This window comes from Pristiophorus japonicus, chromosome 26 (assembly GCF_044704955.1).
Source record: "Pristiophorus japonicus isolate sPriJap1 chromosome 26, sPriJap1.hap1, whole genome shotgun sequence".
Lineage (NCBI taxonomy): Eukaryota > Metazoa > Chordata > Chondrichthyes > Pristiophoridae > Pristiophorus > Pristiophorus japonicus.
This window is the reverse complement of record NC_092002.1, coordinates 4,025,083-4,039,600: the sequence shown is the minus strand read 5'-3', so window position 1 is coordinate 4,039,600 and position 14,518 is coordinate 4,025,083. Positions and strand designations below refer to the sequence as shown.

Genomic DNA, 14,518 nt, shown 5'->3' with positions numbered 1-14,518 from the left:
CCGGGCCCGGTGACCCCTCCCTCCCCCTGCCCCTGCCGCCACCCCCGGCCTGTCTGCTCCCTCAGTGCTGCCCCTCCGACAGTGCGGCACTCCCTTAGTACTACCCCTCCGACAGTGCGGCGCTCCCTCAGTACTGCCCCTCCGACAGTGCGGCACTCCCTCAGCACTGCCCCTCCGACAGTGCGGCACTCCCTCAGTACTGCCCCTCCGACAGTGCGGCACTCCCTCAGTACTGCCCCTCCGACAGTGAGGCGCTCCCTCAGTACTGCCCCTCCGACAGTGCTGCACTCCCTCAGTACTGCCCCTCCGACAGTGCGGCACTCCCTCAGTACTGCCCCTCCGACAGTGCGGCACTCCCTCAGTACTGCCCCTCCGACAGTGCGGCGCTCCCTCAGCACTGCCCCTCCGACAGTGAGGCGCTCCCTCAGTACTGCCCCTCCGACAGTGCGGCACTCCCTCAGTACTGCCCCTCCGACAGTGCGGGGCTCCCTCAGTACTGCCCCTCCGACAGTGCGGGGCTCCATCAGTACTGCCCCTCCAACAGTGCGGCGCTCCCTCAGTACTGCCCCTCCGACAATGCGGCGCTCCCTCAGTGCTGCCCCTCCGACACTCCCTCAGTGCCACCCCTCCGACACTCCCTCAGTACTGCCCCTCCGACAGTGCGGCGCTCCCTCAGTACTGCCCCTCCGACAGTGCGGCGCTCCCTCAGTGCTGCCCCTCCGACACTCCCTCAGTGCCACCCCTCTGACACTCCCTCAGTGCCACCCCTCCGACAGTGCGGCGCTCCCTCAGTACTGCCCCTCCAACAGTGCGGCGCTCCCTCAGTACTGCCCCTCCAACAGTGCGGCGCTCCCTCAGTGCTGCCCCTCCAACACTCCCTCAGTGCCACCCCTCCGACACTCCCTCAGTGCCACCCCTCCGACACTCCCTCAGTGCCACCCCTCCGACACTCCCTCAGTGCCAGCCCTCCGACACTCCCTCAGTACTGCCCCTCCAACAGTGCGGCACTCCCTCAGTACTGCCCCTCCGACAGTGCGGGACTCCCTCAGTGCTGCCCCTCTGACACTCCCTCAGTGCCACCCCTCCGACAGTGCGGCGCTCCCTCAGTACTGCCCCTCCAACAGTGCGGCACTCCCTCAGTACTGCCCCTCCAACAGTGCGGCGCTCCCTCAGTGCTGCCCCTCCAACACTCCCTCAGTGCCACCCCTCCGACACTCCCTCAGTGCCACCCCTCCGACACTCCCTCAGTGCCACCCCTCCAACACTCCCTCAGTGCCACCCCTCCGACACTCCCTCAGTGCCGCCCCTCCGACACTCCCTCAGTGCCGCCCCTCCGACAGTGCGGCGCTCCCTCAGTACTGCCCCTCCGACAGTGCGCGCTCCCTCAGTGCCGCCCCTCCGACAGTGCGCGCTCCCTCAGTGCTGCCCCTCCGACAGTGCGGCGCTCCCTCAGTGCCACCCCTCCGACACTCCCTCAGTGCCACCCCTCCGACACTCCCTCAGTGCCACCCCTCCGACAGTGCGCGCTCCCTCAGTACTGCACTGGGAGTGTCAGCCTGGATTATTTTGTACTCAGTCCCTGGAGTGGGACTTGAACCCACCGCGTTCTAACTCACAGGCGAGAGTGCTGCCCCCTGAGCCATGGCTGACATTGTTTCTGCTCAAAGATCACAGAATGATACGGCACAGGAGGAGGCCATTCGGCCCATCGAGCCTGTGCTGGATCTGTGACAGAGCGATCCAATCAGTCCCACTCCCCCCGCTCTTTCCTCACAGCCCTGCTAGTATTTCCTTTCCAAATATTTATCCGTTTCTAAGGTGGCCTCCAGTGGTCCCGCTACAGACCTCTGGTTCTTCATCATTATCAATCGAGGAAGACTTGCTTCCACTCAAAGTGAGTTAGTGAGTCCTTAGGTGGCTGAACAGTCCAATACGAGAGCCACAGTCCCTGTCACAGGTGGGACAGACAGTGGTTGAGGGAAGGGGAGGGTGGGACTGGTTTGCCGCACGCTCCTTCCGCTGCCTGCGCTTGGTTTCTGCACGCTCTCGGCGACGAGACTCGAGGTGCTCAGCGCCCTCCCAGATGCACTTCCTCCACTTAGAGCAGACTGGTCTTTGGCCAGGGACTCCCAGGTGTCGGTGGGGATGTTGCACTTTATCAGGGAGGCTTTGAGGGTGTCCTTGTAACGTTTCCTCTGCCCACCTTTGGCTCATTTGCCGTGTAGAGGCTGGTGAACCTGTGGAATTCTCTACCACAGAAGGCTGTGGAGGCCAAGTTACTGAATATATTTAAGAGGGAGATCGATAGATTTCTAGACACAAAAGGCATCAAGGGGTGTGGGGAAAAAGCGGGAATATGGTGTTGAGATAGAGGATCAGCCATGATCATATTGAATGGCGGAACAGGCTCGAGGGGCCAAATGGCCTCCTCTGGTTCCTTTGTTCCCAAATCAAAGGCATTGTTCAGATGTTGAAAACTGACAGATTCTTGTGGCTGGAAGGCAGTGTTGCAGTTTGTCATTCTAAACCCGTAGCATGCGCTGTGATCCACTAATCACATTATCCAGCACTTATTACACTAATTGGCAGAGATTTAGCCCGGGCAGGGGGGGTACCCGTCTTGGAACTGCCTGGTGAGAGGAACAGGAGCCATTCATTCAGCAAGGGAAAGCGTGTCGCTCTACATTATATCGTCACCCAACCCTGCAAATCCCCTGGGAGGGCAGACGCACCAACGTTAGCGTCCTCGACCAGGCCAACATCCCCAGCATCGAAGCACTGACCACACTCGACCAGCTCCGCTGGGCGGGTCACATTGTCCGCATGCCCCAGACACGAGACTCCCAAAGCAAGCGCGCTACTCGGAACTCCTTCATATAAACATAGAAAATAGGAGCACTCACCCTGGTTCCTTAACCCTTCGTACCCAACAAAAATCTAACAATTGCAGTTTTGGAACAATTGGCCCCCTGGCCTCAACAGGGAGAGAGTTCCAGATTCCCGCTGCCCTTTGTGTGAAGAAACGCTCCCTGTCATCACCCTGAACGGCCGGGCTCTAATTTTAAGGTTCAGGATTCCCCCCATCAGAGGAAATCGTTTCTCTCTCGATCCAGCCCATCAAAGTGCTTAACAATCAAAACATTCTCTTCAATCTCCCTTTGAATTGCATCGAATGTCCAGCACAGTAACAGACCACTGGGGCCACCGCTCCGTGCCGGGGTTTATGTCCCACCGCTCCGTGCCGGGGTTTATGTCCCACCGCTCCGTGCCGGGGTTTATGCTCCACACCAGCCCCCTCCCACCCCTCTCCATCTCCCCCCATCACCATATCCCTCTATTCCCTTCTCCCTCATGTGTTTATCCAGCCTCCCCTTAAATACATCGATACTATTCGCCTCAACCCCTCCTGTGGCAGCGAGTTCCACATTCTCACCGCTCTCTGGGTAAAGAAGTTTCTCCTGAATTCCCCATTGGGTTTATCAGTGGCTGTCTTATATCCGTGCCTTTGTTACCTCCAAGCTTGACTACTCCAACGCACTCCTGGCTGGCCTCCCACATTCTACCCTACGTAAACTAGAGGTGATCCAAAACTCAGCTGCCCCGTGTCCTAACTCGCACCGAGTCCCGCTCACCCATCACCCTCTGTGCTCACTGACCTACATTGGCTTCCGGTCCAGCAACGTCTCAATTTCAAAGTTCTTATCCTTGTTTTGAAATCTCTCCATGGCCCTCGCCCCTCCCTATCTCTGTAATCTCCTCCAGCCCCACAACCCCCCCCCCGAGATGTCTGCGCTCCTCTAATTCTGCCCTCCTGAGCATCCCTGATTATAATCGCTCCACCATCGGTGGCCGTGCCTTCTGTTGCCTGGGCCACAAGCTCTGGAACTCTCTCCCTAAACCTCTCCCCCTCTCTACCTCTCTTTCCTCCTTCAAGATGCTCCTTAAAACCGATCTCTGTGACCAAGTTTTGGTCACCTGCCCTAATTTCTACTTATGCGGCTCAGTGTTAAATTTGTTATCTCATAATACTCCTGTGAAGAGCCTTGGGATGTTAAAGGCGGTGTATAAATACAGGTTGTTGTTGTAATGATCCCTCGTCCTAGATTCCCCCTCACACAATGATACAGTTGTCTCCTCATAGCCTCCGGTGTAATATAATGATCGAATGCCACAAGAGATAATTTTAGCATTTTAGACGCACATCACTGAACCAATGTCACACGACATGGCTCGAGGCTTCATTCAGGTCATGTTTTCTCACTTCAGTGAGTGCTCTTCGCTCTGGCCAAGTAAACTCCCGACTCCCTCACTGACTGAACAATCCAAGCGGCCTTAAAGTGGCCGGGGGCGAAGGAACAACAATTGCCTCCTCCATGTGCTGTGACGAGGATGGAGTGTCAACGCTGCTCAGAGTCACTGCAATTGTCCAACGACCATTTCAACAGCTGACAACCATGATAATCACAACGTCTGCATCAGGATTGCCGCAGGAAATCTCCCTGCCGCACTGCATTCTAATCGTCCGTTCACAAGCCCGATAAAAAAAAAAACCTCAAAATATTATAACTCTTCAGAATTCAATTTCGTAACTTGCTCGGGGTGGGATTATAACTCACAAACTCTGTAGTGACAAGGTCCAGCCCCCCGATCACAAAAGAACATAAGAATTAGGAGCAGGAGTCGGCCATTCGGCCCCTCGAGCCTGCTCCGCCATTCAATGGCGGATCACCTACCTCAACTCCACTTTCCCACCCGATCCCCATATCCCTTAATATCCAAAAATCTATCGATCTCAGCCTTGAATATACTCAACGACTGAGTCTCCACAGCCCTCTGGGGCAGAGAATTCCAAAGATTCACCACCCTCTGAGTGAAGAAATTCCTCCTCATCTCAGTCCTAAATGGCCGACCCCTTATCCCGAGACTGTGACCCCTGGTTCTAGACTCCCCAGCCCGGGGGAAACACCCTCCCTGCATCTACCCTGTCAAGCCCTGTAAGAATTTTCTATGTTTCAATGAGATCACCTCTCATCCTTCTAAACTCCAGAGAATATCGGCCCAGTCTGCTCAATCGCTCCTCATAGGACAATCCCCCCATCCCAGGAATCAGTCTGGTGAACCTTCGCTGCACTCCCTCTACGACAAGTATATCCTTCCTTAGGTAAGGAGACCAACACTGTACACAATACTCTCGAGAGCTGGTTTTTCGTTGGGATTGCACCTCTGTTAGCGCCCAGGAGGGGGCGGTAACGGGTCTGGGAATGGTTAGCGCTCCAGACGGCCAGGTTCCAAGGCACGGCTGGGACATTTGTTGCCGGTTTTGCGGTGGTGCGGAGCAGTACGGCTCGGAAGCGCCATGCTGGTATGCAACACTCCCCGTTACTGCCCCGATCACAAAATCGGTTTCACGCTGACCCCGTAGCGCCCCAAGAGTGTGGGCGTACCGAGCTGTCCCGGCGACGGTGAGGGAGGGAGTGACTGGGTCTAGCTGGTGTTATCGTCGCCATTTATCTTTCTGTGGGGTGAGCAACGTGCCGAGAATGGTTCTTGTGCCGATTTTCTTCCAGCGAAGCCTCTTTCTGGGTGCTCCGAGGCGGTTCGTCAGCTGGGGACATTCCCCCCACCCCCCTCCCCCCCCCGTACTCCGCTCCCCCCCTCACTCCACCCCCCCTCGCGCCCCGCCGTCCTCTCACGTTCGCCTCCCCCCTCGCGCCCCACACCCCTTCGCACTCCGCCCCCCCGGGCCCCCCCAAACACTGCCCCCCCCCCTCGCGCTCCGCCCCCCCCCTCGTGCCCCAAACCCCTTCGCACTCCGCCCCCCAGGCCCCCCCAAACACTGCCCCCCCCCCTCGCGCCCCAAACCCCTTCGCACTCTGCCCCCCCCCCCTCGCGCTCCGCCCCCTCCTCGCGCTTCCGCTCACGTCCCCCCCCCCCCACCCCCCTCGTGCCCCAAACCCCTTCGCGCCCGGCTCCCCATCTCGCATACGCCCTCCCCCCCTCCTCGCGCCCCGCCCCCATACTCCCCGTCTCCCCACCCCCTCCCGTGCCCCTCGCGCCCCCCCCCCCCAACCCCCGCTCACCCGATTGCCTCCGGCCCCGGCGGAAGCTGAGGGGGTTCTCCACGTTGAGCAAGGGGAAGACTTTCTTGGCCCTCTCCGGGGTGTAAATCAATTCTGGGGGTTCTGCCACGAGAAGGAAAAATGGGATTAGAAATATTCCCTCGCCTCCGGGACGGGTTGGGTTGCCAACTCTGGTTGCACCTATTCCTGGAGATTACCCACCTCCAACGCACCACCCGGTCGAAAAGCCATCATCAACGGCCCCAATACCCAAAATGTTTTATCATTAATAACAAAAGTTCATTTTATGCCCCTTGTGATTTTTTTCTCACCTGGGTTGCTGAAAGCAGAATCCAAATTAATGTTTCAGTGCCGGAGACTCCAGGCCAATCCTGGAGTGTTGGCAACAGTAGTGGCGCATGTAACAGAACTGCAGCATAATACGGTGAATAATGCCCGCAACTACCCCTCCGACAGTGCGGTGCTCCCTCAGTACTGCCCCTCCGACAGTGCGGCACTCCCTCAGTACTGTCTCTCCGACACTCCCTCAGTACTGCCCCTCCGACAGTGCGGCACTCCCTCAGTACTGCCCCTCCGACAGTGCGGCACTCCCTCAGTACTGCCCCTCCAACAGTGCGGCACTCCCTCAGCACTGCCCCTCCGACAGTGCGGCGCTCCCTCAGTACTGCCCCTCCGACAGTGCGGCGCTCCCTCAGTACTGCCCTCCGACAGTGCGGCGCTCCCTCAGTACTGCCCCTCCGACAGTGCGGCACTCCCTCAGTACTGTCTCTCCGACACTCCCTCAGTACTGCCCCTCCGACAGTGCGGCACTCCCTCAGTACTGCCCCTCCGACAGTGCGGCCCTCCCTCAGTACTGCCCCTCCGACAGTGCGGCGCTCCCTCAGCACTGCCCCTCCGACAGTGCGGCGCTCCCTCAGTACTGTCTCTCCGACACTCCCTCAGTACTGCCCCTCCGATAGTGCGGCACTCCCTCAGTACTGCCCCTCCGACAGTGCGGCACTCCCTCAGTACTGCCCCTCCGACAGTGCGGCACTCCCTCAGCACTGCACTGGGAGTGTCAGCCTGGATTTTTGTGCTCAAGTCTCTGGAGTGGGACTTGAACCGATAACCTCCTGGCCCAGAGGCCACTGAGACAGGGATGACACCGAAGACGTTTATCTTTGCACTCAAATCACGGGGACACAGTGACAAGCCTGATGAGGCAGCACCTCTGCCGTTATTTGATAAACGTCTTCGGGGATGCAATGAGCAAGCAGCCTGACTGTGACAGGCAAAGTCAGGCCCATGGAGGAGGGCGTCTGGACTCTCACCAGACTGTCTGCGACCTCGCTGGTATCCCCGGGAATCGTCTAGACGTGGAGAGGAGAAGACTTTCCTCGAGGGCTCCGAGCTGAACTGAATCTCTGGTGCGTCTGAAAAAAAAAGTTACATTCCTTCAGTTACCGCAAAAAACAGGAGTTAGGTTCAAATATCACCCACAGCAAGTGTTCCTTTTTTTATTATTAATTTCCGGGAGTCGCTGGCAAGGCCGGCATTTACTGCCCATCCCTAATTGCCCCTTGAGAAGGTGGTGGTGAGCTGCCGCCTTGAACCGCTGCAGTCCGTGTGGTGAAGGTGCTCCCACAGTGCTGTTAGGGAGGGAGTTCCAGGATTGTGACCCAGCGACGATGAAGGAACGGCCGATATATTTCCCAGTCAGGATGGTGTGTGACTGGGAGGGGAACGTGGAGGTGGTGGTGTTCCCATGGACCTGCTGCCCTTGTCCTTCTAGGGGGCAGAGGTCGCGGGTTTGGGAGGTGCTGCCCAAGAGGCCTTGGCCAGTTGCTGCAGTGCATCTTGTAGATGGTGCACACTGCAGCCAGGGGGCGCCGGTGGTGGAGGGAGTGAGTGTTGAAGGTGGTGGGTAGCGTGCCGATCAAGCGGCTGCTTTGTCCTGGATGGTGTCGAGCTCCTCGAGTGTTGTTGGAGCTGCACCATCCAGGCAAGTGGAGAGTGTTCCATCACACTCCTGACTTGTGGCTTGTAGATGGTGGAGAGGCTTTGGGGAGTCAGGAGGTGAGACACTCGACACAGAATACCCAGCCTCTGACCTGCTCTTGTTGCCACAGTATTTATGTGGCTGGTCCGGTTAAGTTTCTGGTCAATGGTGACCCCCAGGATGTTGATGGTGGGGGATTCGGCAATGGTAATGCCGTTGAATGTCAAGGGACGGTGGCTGGACTCTCGCTTGTTGGAGATGGTCATTGCCTGGCACTTGTGTGGCACTAATGTTACTTGCCACTTATCAGCCCGAGCCTGAATGTTGTCCAGGGCTTGCTGCATGTGGGCACGGACTGCTCCATTATCTGAGGAGTTGTGAATGGAACTGAACACTGTGCGGTCATCAGTGAACATCCCCACTTCTGACCTTATGATGGAGGGAAGGTCATTGATGGAGCAGCTGAAGATGGTTGGGCCGAGGACACTGCCCTGAGGAACTCCTGCAGCGATGTCCTGGGGCCTGGGATGATTGACCTCCAACCACCACAACCATCTTCCTTTGTGCTGGGTATGACTCCAGCCAGTGGGGAGTTTTCCCCCCGATTCCCAGTGACTTCAGTTTTACTGGGGCTCCTTGAAGCCACACTCGGTCAAATGCTGCTGCCTTGATGTCGAGGGCAGTCACTCTCACCTCACCTCACCAATTCAGCTGTGTGTGTGTCGAAGGTAAGTGTGCCAACAGTAACCGATTCACTAAAACACAGGGAGACGGGACACAGCGCAGGGGCCAGGGTAGATTTACTCACAGTGACAGTGGTTTTCAAGCAGCACCTGTTTTGCCTGTAAATATAAATAAGACAATGCAGTCAGGCAGTGTTGAGGGAAAGGTTCCCCACAGTAACTGAGCATCAGTTAGTCAATGCAAAGTGAACTGTTCACTAACGAACAACACACGGGGTTTAACGCAGAGAAATCATCACTAACTAGTAACACACAGGGTTTAAGGCAGAGAAATCATCACTAACTAGTAACACACAGGGTTTACGGCAGAGAAATCTTCACTAACTAGCAACACACAGGGTTTACCACAGAGAAATCTTCACCAACTAGCAACACAAGGGTTTACCACAGAGAAATCTTCACTAACTAGCAACACACAGGGTTTACCACAGAGAAATCTTCACTAACTAGTAACACACAGGGTTTAACGCAGAGAAATCTTCACTAACTAGTAACACACAGGGTTTAATGCAGAGAAATCGTCACTAACTAGTAACACACAGGGTTTAACGCAGAGAAATCGTCACTAACTAGTAACACACAGGGTTTAACGCAGAGAAATCTTCACTAACTAGTAACAGATCCCGCAGTGCTTCGATGCCGCATTCTCTCTCCGAGTCAGGTCCCACCCCAGAGACTTGAGCACATCAATCTGACACCCCATCACGTTGCTGTTTGTGGGAGCTTGCTGTGCGCAAATTAGCTGCCGCGTTTCCCACATTACAACAGTGACCACACTCCAAAAGTACTTCATCGGCTGTAAAGCGGTTTGGGACGTCCAGAGGTTGAGGAAGGCGCTATAGAAATGCAAGGCTTGCTTACAGGTTTTGTTTCGAGGACTCTTGTGGCACACTGCTGCCCTCTGATGGAGGGCTCAATATTGCGCAGCACGTTCTCAGCTGGAAAGCCGAGTGTCGCCTTGTTGGTATCTTGCCGAGAGCCCGCTGTGAGCTGCTTGGCCGCGTGGGGAGGGGAGGGGGGGGAGCGAGCGAGACAGCACCCGTCGAGCTCGTCTGGTCACCCGCATCTGGCGGGGCACCCCTCCACCCCTCTCTCCGCAGGGCGCCTAATCATACCGCTCTACAGTACCACGACCCCTGGCCCCTGACCCCTGTGCTTCAGGAACCATTCTTGGTGACCCCTGTTCCTTTGCCCCGCTCTCTCTCTCACCCAGAGGCACTGAGGCCAATTTTCCGCTCTGACACCAACCCACCCGGTGTGGGGGTGGAGACAATTCCGCAGCAAGGCCGCGGCAACAAGAGGAGAGGCCTTCAACAGCATATTCCATCCCCACACCGCTCAAAGCACTTTACGGCCAATGAAGTACTTTTGGAGTGTAGTCGCTGTTGTAATGTGGGAAACGCGGCAGCTAAATTTGCGCACAGCAAGCTCCCACACACAGCAATGTGATAATGACCATAGAACCAGAGACATTTACCGCACGGAAGGAGGCCATTCAGCCCATCGTGTCCGTGCCGGCCGACCAAGAGCTACCCGGCCTAATCCCACTTTCCAGCTCTGGGTCCGTAGCCCTGTAGGTTACGGCACTTCAGGTGCACATCCAGGTACTTTTTAAAATGTGGTGAGGGTTTCTGCCTCTACCACCCTTTCAGGCAGTGAGTTCCAGACCCCCACCACCCTCTGGGTAAAGACATTTCCCCTCAAATCCCCTCTAAACCTCCCTCCTGCCCTCTGCCAAGGGAAACAGGTCCTTCCTATCTCTCAGTCAGACACGCGCGCGCGCACACACACACCCACACACACACACCCACACACCCACACACACCCACACACCCACACACACCCACACACCCACACACACACACAAACCCCCACCCACACACACACACACCCACACACACCCACACACCCACACACACACACACACCCACACACCCACACACACCCACACACCCACACACACACCCCCCCCCCCCACCCACCCACACACAATCTCCCCCCCCCCACCCACACACAGCCTCCCCCCCCCCCCCCCCGGCCACACACAGTTGGGCCGTGCTGACCTTCTGGGGGATGGAAGCCGGGTGATTCTCCACGATCAGGCGTTTCAGATAGTGGATCCACAATCTTTTCTCCTCCTGGTTCTTGGCCTGGAAACAAACCAATCAGAATCGCTCTTATTACAAGTTGGTAAATCAGCATCAACTCTCGCTGGCAAACGGCCGTCACTGAGACGGGGCCCGGTACAGCACGGCACATGATCCACTGGGAGATCCACCAGGGATCCACTGAGATATACACCAAGGGGGAAACTGATGGATCCATTGAGGGATCCACCGAGGGATCCACCGGGGGATCCGCCGAGAGACCCCAAGGGATCATCCGAGGTATCCACCTAGCGACCCACTGGGAGGTCCATCGTGGATCCACTGAGGAACCAACTGGGAGGTCCACTGGGGATCCACTGAGGGGTACACCGAGGGGGCAACTGAGGGATCCATCAAGGGATCCCCAAGAGGCTGTCTGAGGGATCCACCTAGTGACCCACCGAATGACCCACCAAATGACCCACTGAGAGATCCACTTGGAGATCCAATGAGAGATCCACCAAGAGATCCACCAAGAGATCCACCGAGAGATCCACCGAGAGATCCACCGAAAGATCCACTGAGAGATCCACCGAGAGATCCACCGAGAGATCCACCGAGAGATCCACCGAGAGATCCACCGAGCAGGCCCCTATAAACAGTCCAATGTTGGCTGGCCGAGAGATCGACATTAGCAACCACAAACAACAACAACACCAACTTGTATCTATATAGCGCCTTTGCCGTAGCTAAATGCACCAAGTGCGTTTCCTGGGAGCGATATCAATAACACCGAGGCCGCAGAAGGCCATATCGAGAACGTCAAAGGGATCGGTTTTAAGGAGCATCTTAAAGGAGGAGCGAGAGGCGGAGAGGTTTAGGGAGGGAGTTCCAGAGCTTGGAGCTTGTGGCAGGGACCAAAGACAATGGCTTCCGTCTTCTCAATATTTAATTGGAGGAAATTTCTGCTCATCCAGAACTGGATGTGGGACAAGCAGTCTGACAACTGAGAGAGCGTGGAGGGGGGGTGAGGTAGAGCTGGGTGTCGCCAGCGTACGTGTGGAAACTGACTCCGTGTTTTCGGATGATGTTGCCGAGGGGCAGCATGTAGATGAGAAATAGGAGGGGGCCGAGGACAGATCCTTGGGGGGCACCAGAGGTAACGATGCGGGGGCAGGAAGGGAAACCATTGCAGGAGGTTCTCTGGCTATGATTAGATAGATAAGAATGGAACCAGGCGCGTGCAGACCCACCCAGCTCGACGATGGTGGAGAGGCGTTGGAGGAGGATACATAAGAAATAGGAGCAGGAGTCGGCCATTCGGCCCCTCGAGCCTGCTCCGCCATTCAATAAGATCATGGCGGATATGATCTTGGCCTCAGCTCCACTTCCCCGCCCGCTCCCCATAACCCTTCACTCCCTTATCGCTGAAAAATCTGTCTATCTCCACCTTAAATATATTCAATGACCCAGCCTCCACAGCTCTCTGGGGCAGAGAATTTCACAGATTCACCCCCCTCAGAGAAGAAATTTCTCCTCATCTCCATCTTAAATGGGCGACCCCTTATTCTGAAACTATGCCCCCTAGTTCTAGATTTCCCCCACAAGGGGAAACATCCTCTCTGCATCTACCCTGTCCAGCCCCCTCAGAATCTGAAACATTTCAATAAGATCACCTCTCATTCTTCTAAACTCCAATGAGTACAGGCCCAACCTGCTCAACCTTTCCTCATAAGACAACCCCTTCATCTCAGGAATCAACCGAGTGAACCTTCTCTGAACTGCCTCCAATGCAAGTATATCCCTGCCTTAGGGTTCCGCAGGGATCAGTGCTGGGACCCCATCTATTTACAATCTATATTAACAATTTGGAAGGGACTGAGTGTAACGTAGCCAAGTTTGTTGACGATACAAAGATGGGAGGAAAAGCAATGTGTGAGGAGGACACAAAAAATCTGCAAAACAACATAGATAGGCTAAGTGAGTGGGCAAAAATTTGGCAGATGGAGTATAATGTTGGAAAGTGTGAGGTCATGCACTTTGGCAGAAAAAAATCAAAGAGCAAGTTATTATTTAAATGGAGAAAGATTGCAAAGTGCCGCAGTACAGCGGGACCTGGGGGTACTTGTGCATGAAACACAAAAGGATAGTATGCAGGTACAGCAAGTGATCAGGAAGGCCAATGGAATGTTGGCTCTTATTGCAAAGGGGATGGAGTATAAAAGCAGGGAAGTCTTGCTACAGCTATACAGGGTATTGGTGAGGCCACACCTGGAGTACTGCGTGCAGTTTTGGTTTCCGTATTTACGAAAGGAGATACTTGCTTTAGAGGCAGTTCAGAGAAGGTTCACTCGGTTGATTCCGGAGATGAAGGGGGTTGACTTATGAGGAAAGGTTGAGTAGGTTGGGCCTCTACTCATTGGAATTCAGAAGAATGAGAGGTGATCTTATCGAAACGTATAAGATTATGAGGGGGCTTGACAAGGTGGATGCAGAGAGGATGTTTCCACTGATGGGGGAGACTAGAACTAGAGGGCATGATCTTAGAATAAGGGGCTGCCCATTTAAAACTGAGATGAGGAGAAATTTTTTCTCTCAGAGGGTTGTAAATCTGTGGAATTCGATGCCTCAGAGAGCTGTGGAATCCGGGACATTAAATAAATTTAAGACAGAAATAGACAGTTTCTTAAATGATAAGGGAATAAGGGGTTATGGGGAGCGGGCGGGGAAGTGGAGCTGAGTCCATGATCGGATCAGCCATGATCGTATTAAATGGCGGAGCAGGCTCGAGGGGCCGTATGGCCGACTCCTGCTCCTATTTCTCATGTTTTTATTAAATACGGGGACCAAAACTGCACACAGTACTCCAGCTGTGGCCTCACCAATACTCTGTACAGTTGTAGCAGGAGTTACATACGAACATTGACGGACAGGTGAAGACCATCTGGTCCATCGGATCTGTCCCACACAATCCCAATACCTTGTGTAACACAACATAGACACTCTCCATCCCTCCCCAAACCCTGTGATCTCCTGGGAGAGGCAAAAAAAAAACGATAAAAACCCCCAGGCCAATTTTGGGGGGGAAAAAAAGAAAAATCGGGAAATTCCTCTCCGACCTATCGAGGCGATCGGCACTAATCCAGGAGACCACACTGGCCCTGAATTCCCGACAACCACCATAGGCGTTCCCTCGAAACAAGTATGACTTGGTTCCACGCCAAAAAAAGGATGAGTTCACAGGGGTCACAGTCTAAGGATAAGGGGTAGGCCATTTAGGACCGAGATGAGGAGAAACTTCTTCACCCAGAGAATTGTGAACCTGTGGAATTCTCTGCCACAGAGAGTTGTTGAGGCCAGTTCGCCAGATATATTCAAGAGGGAGTTAGATATGGCCCTTACAGCTAAAGGGATCAAGGGGTATGGAGAGAAAGCAGGAAAGGGGTACTGAGGGAATGATCAGCCATGATCTTATTGAATGGTGGTGCAGGCTCGAAGGGCTGAATGGTCTGCTCCTGCACCTATTTTCTATGTTTCTATGTTTCTATGAAGGACCTGAACTACATCCCGAAGGGTGGAAGATGCCTGTGGGTGGATTTTTTTAACGTGGGGTGACCGTTGCACACCAGC

General features: G+C 55.1%; 1 protein-coding gene across 1 annotated transcript in view; it reads right to left on the bottom strand.

Moving 5' to 3' along the window:
* The window catches only part of plekhg2 (pleckstrin homology domain containing, family G (with RhoGef domain) member 2), a 127,767-nt gene that overhangs the window by 625 nt on the left and 112,624 nt on the right, over window positions 1-14,518 (bottom strand). Inside the window, exons 11-14 of the mRNA XM_070867524.1 lie at window positions 10,865-10,951; window positions 8,867-8,900; window positions 7,391-7,492; window positions 6,081-6,182 (exon numbers count right to left, since the gene is read on the bottom strand). Coding sequence (XP_070723625.1) covers window positions 6,081-6,182; window positions 7,391-7,492; window positions 8,867-8,900; window positions 10,865-10,951 — 325 coding nt within the window. The remainder of the gene's footprint in view (window positions 1-6,080; window positions 6,183-7,390; window positions 7,493-8,866; window positions 8,901-10,864; window positions 10,952-14,518) is intronic.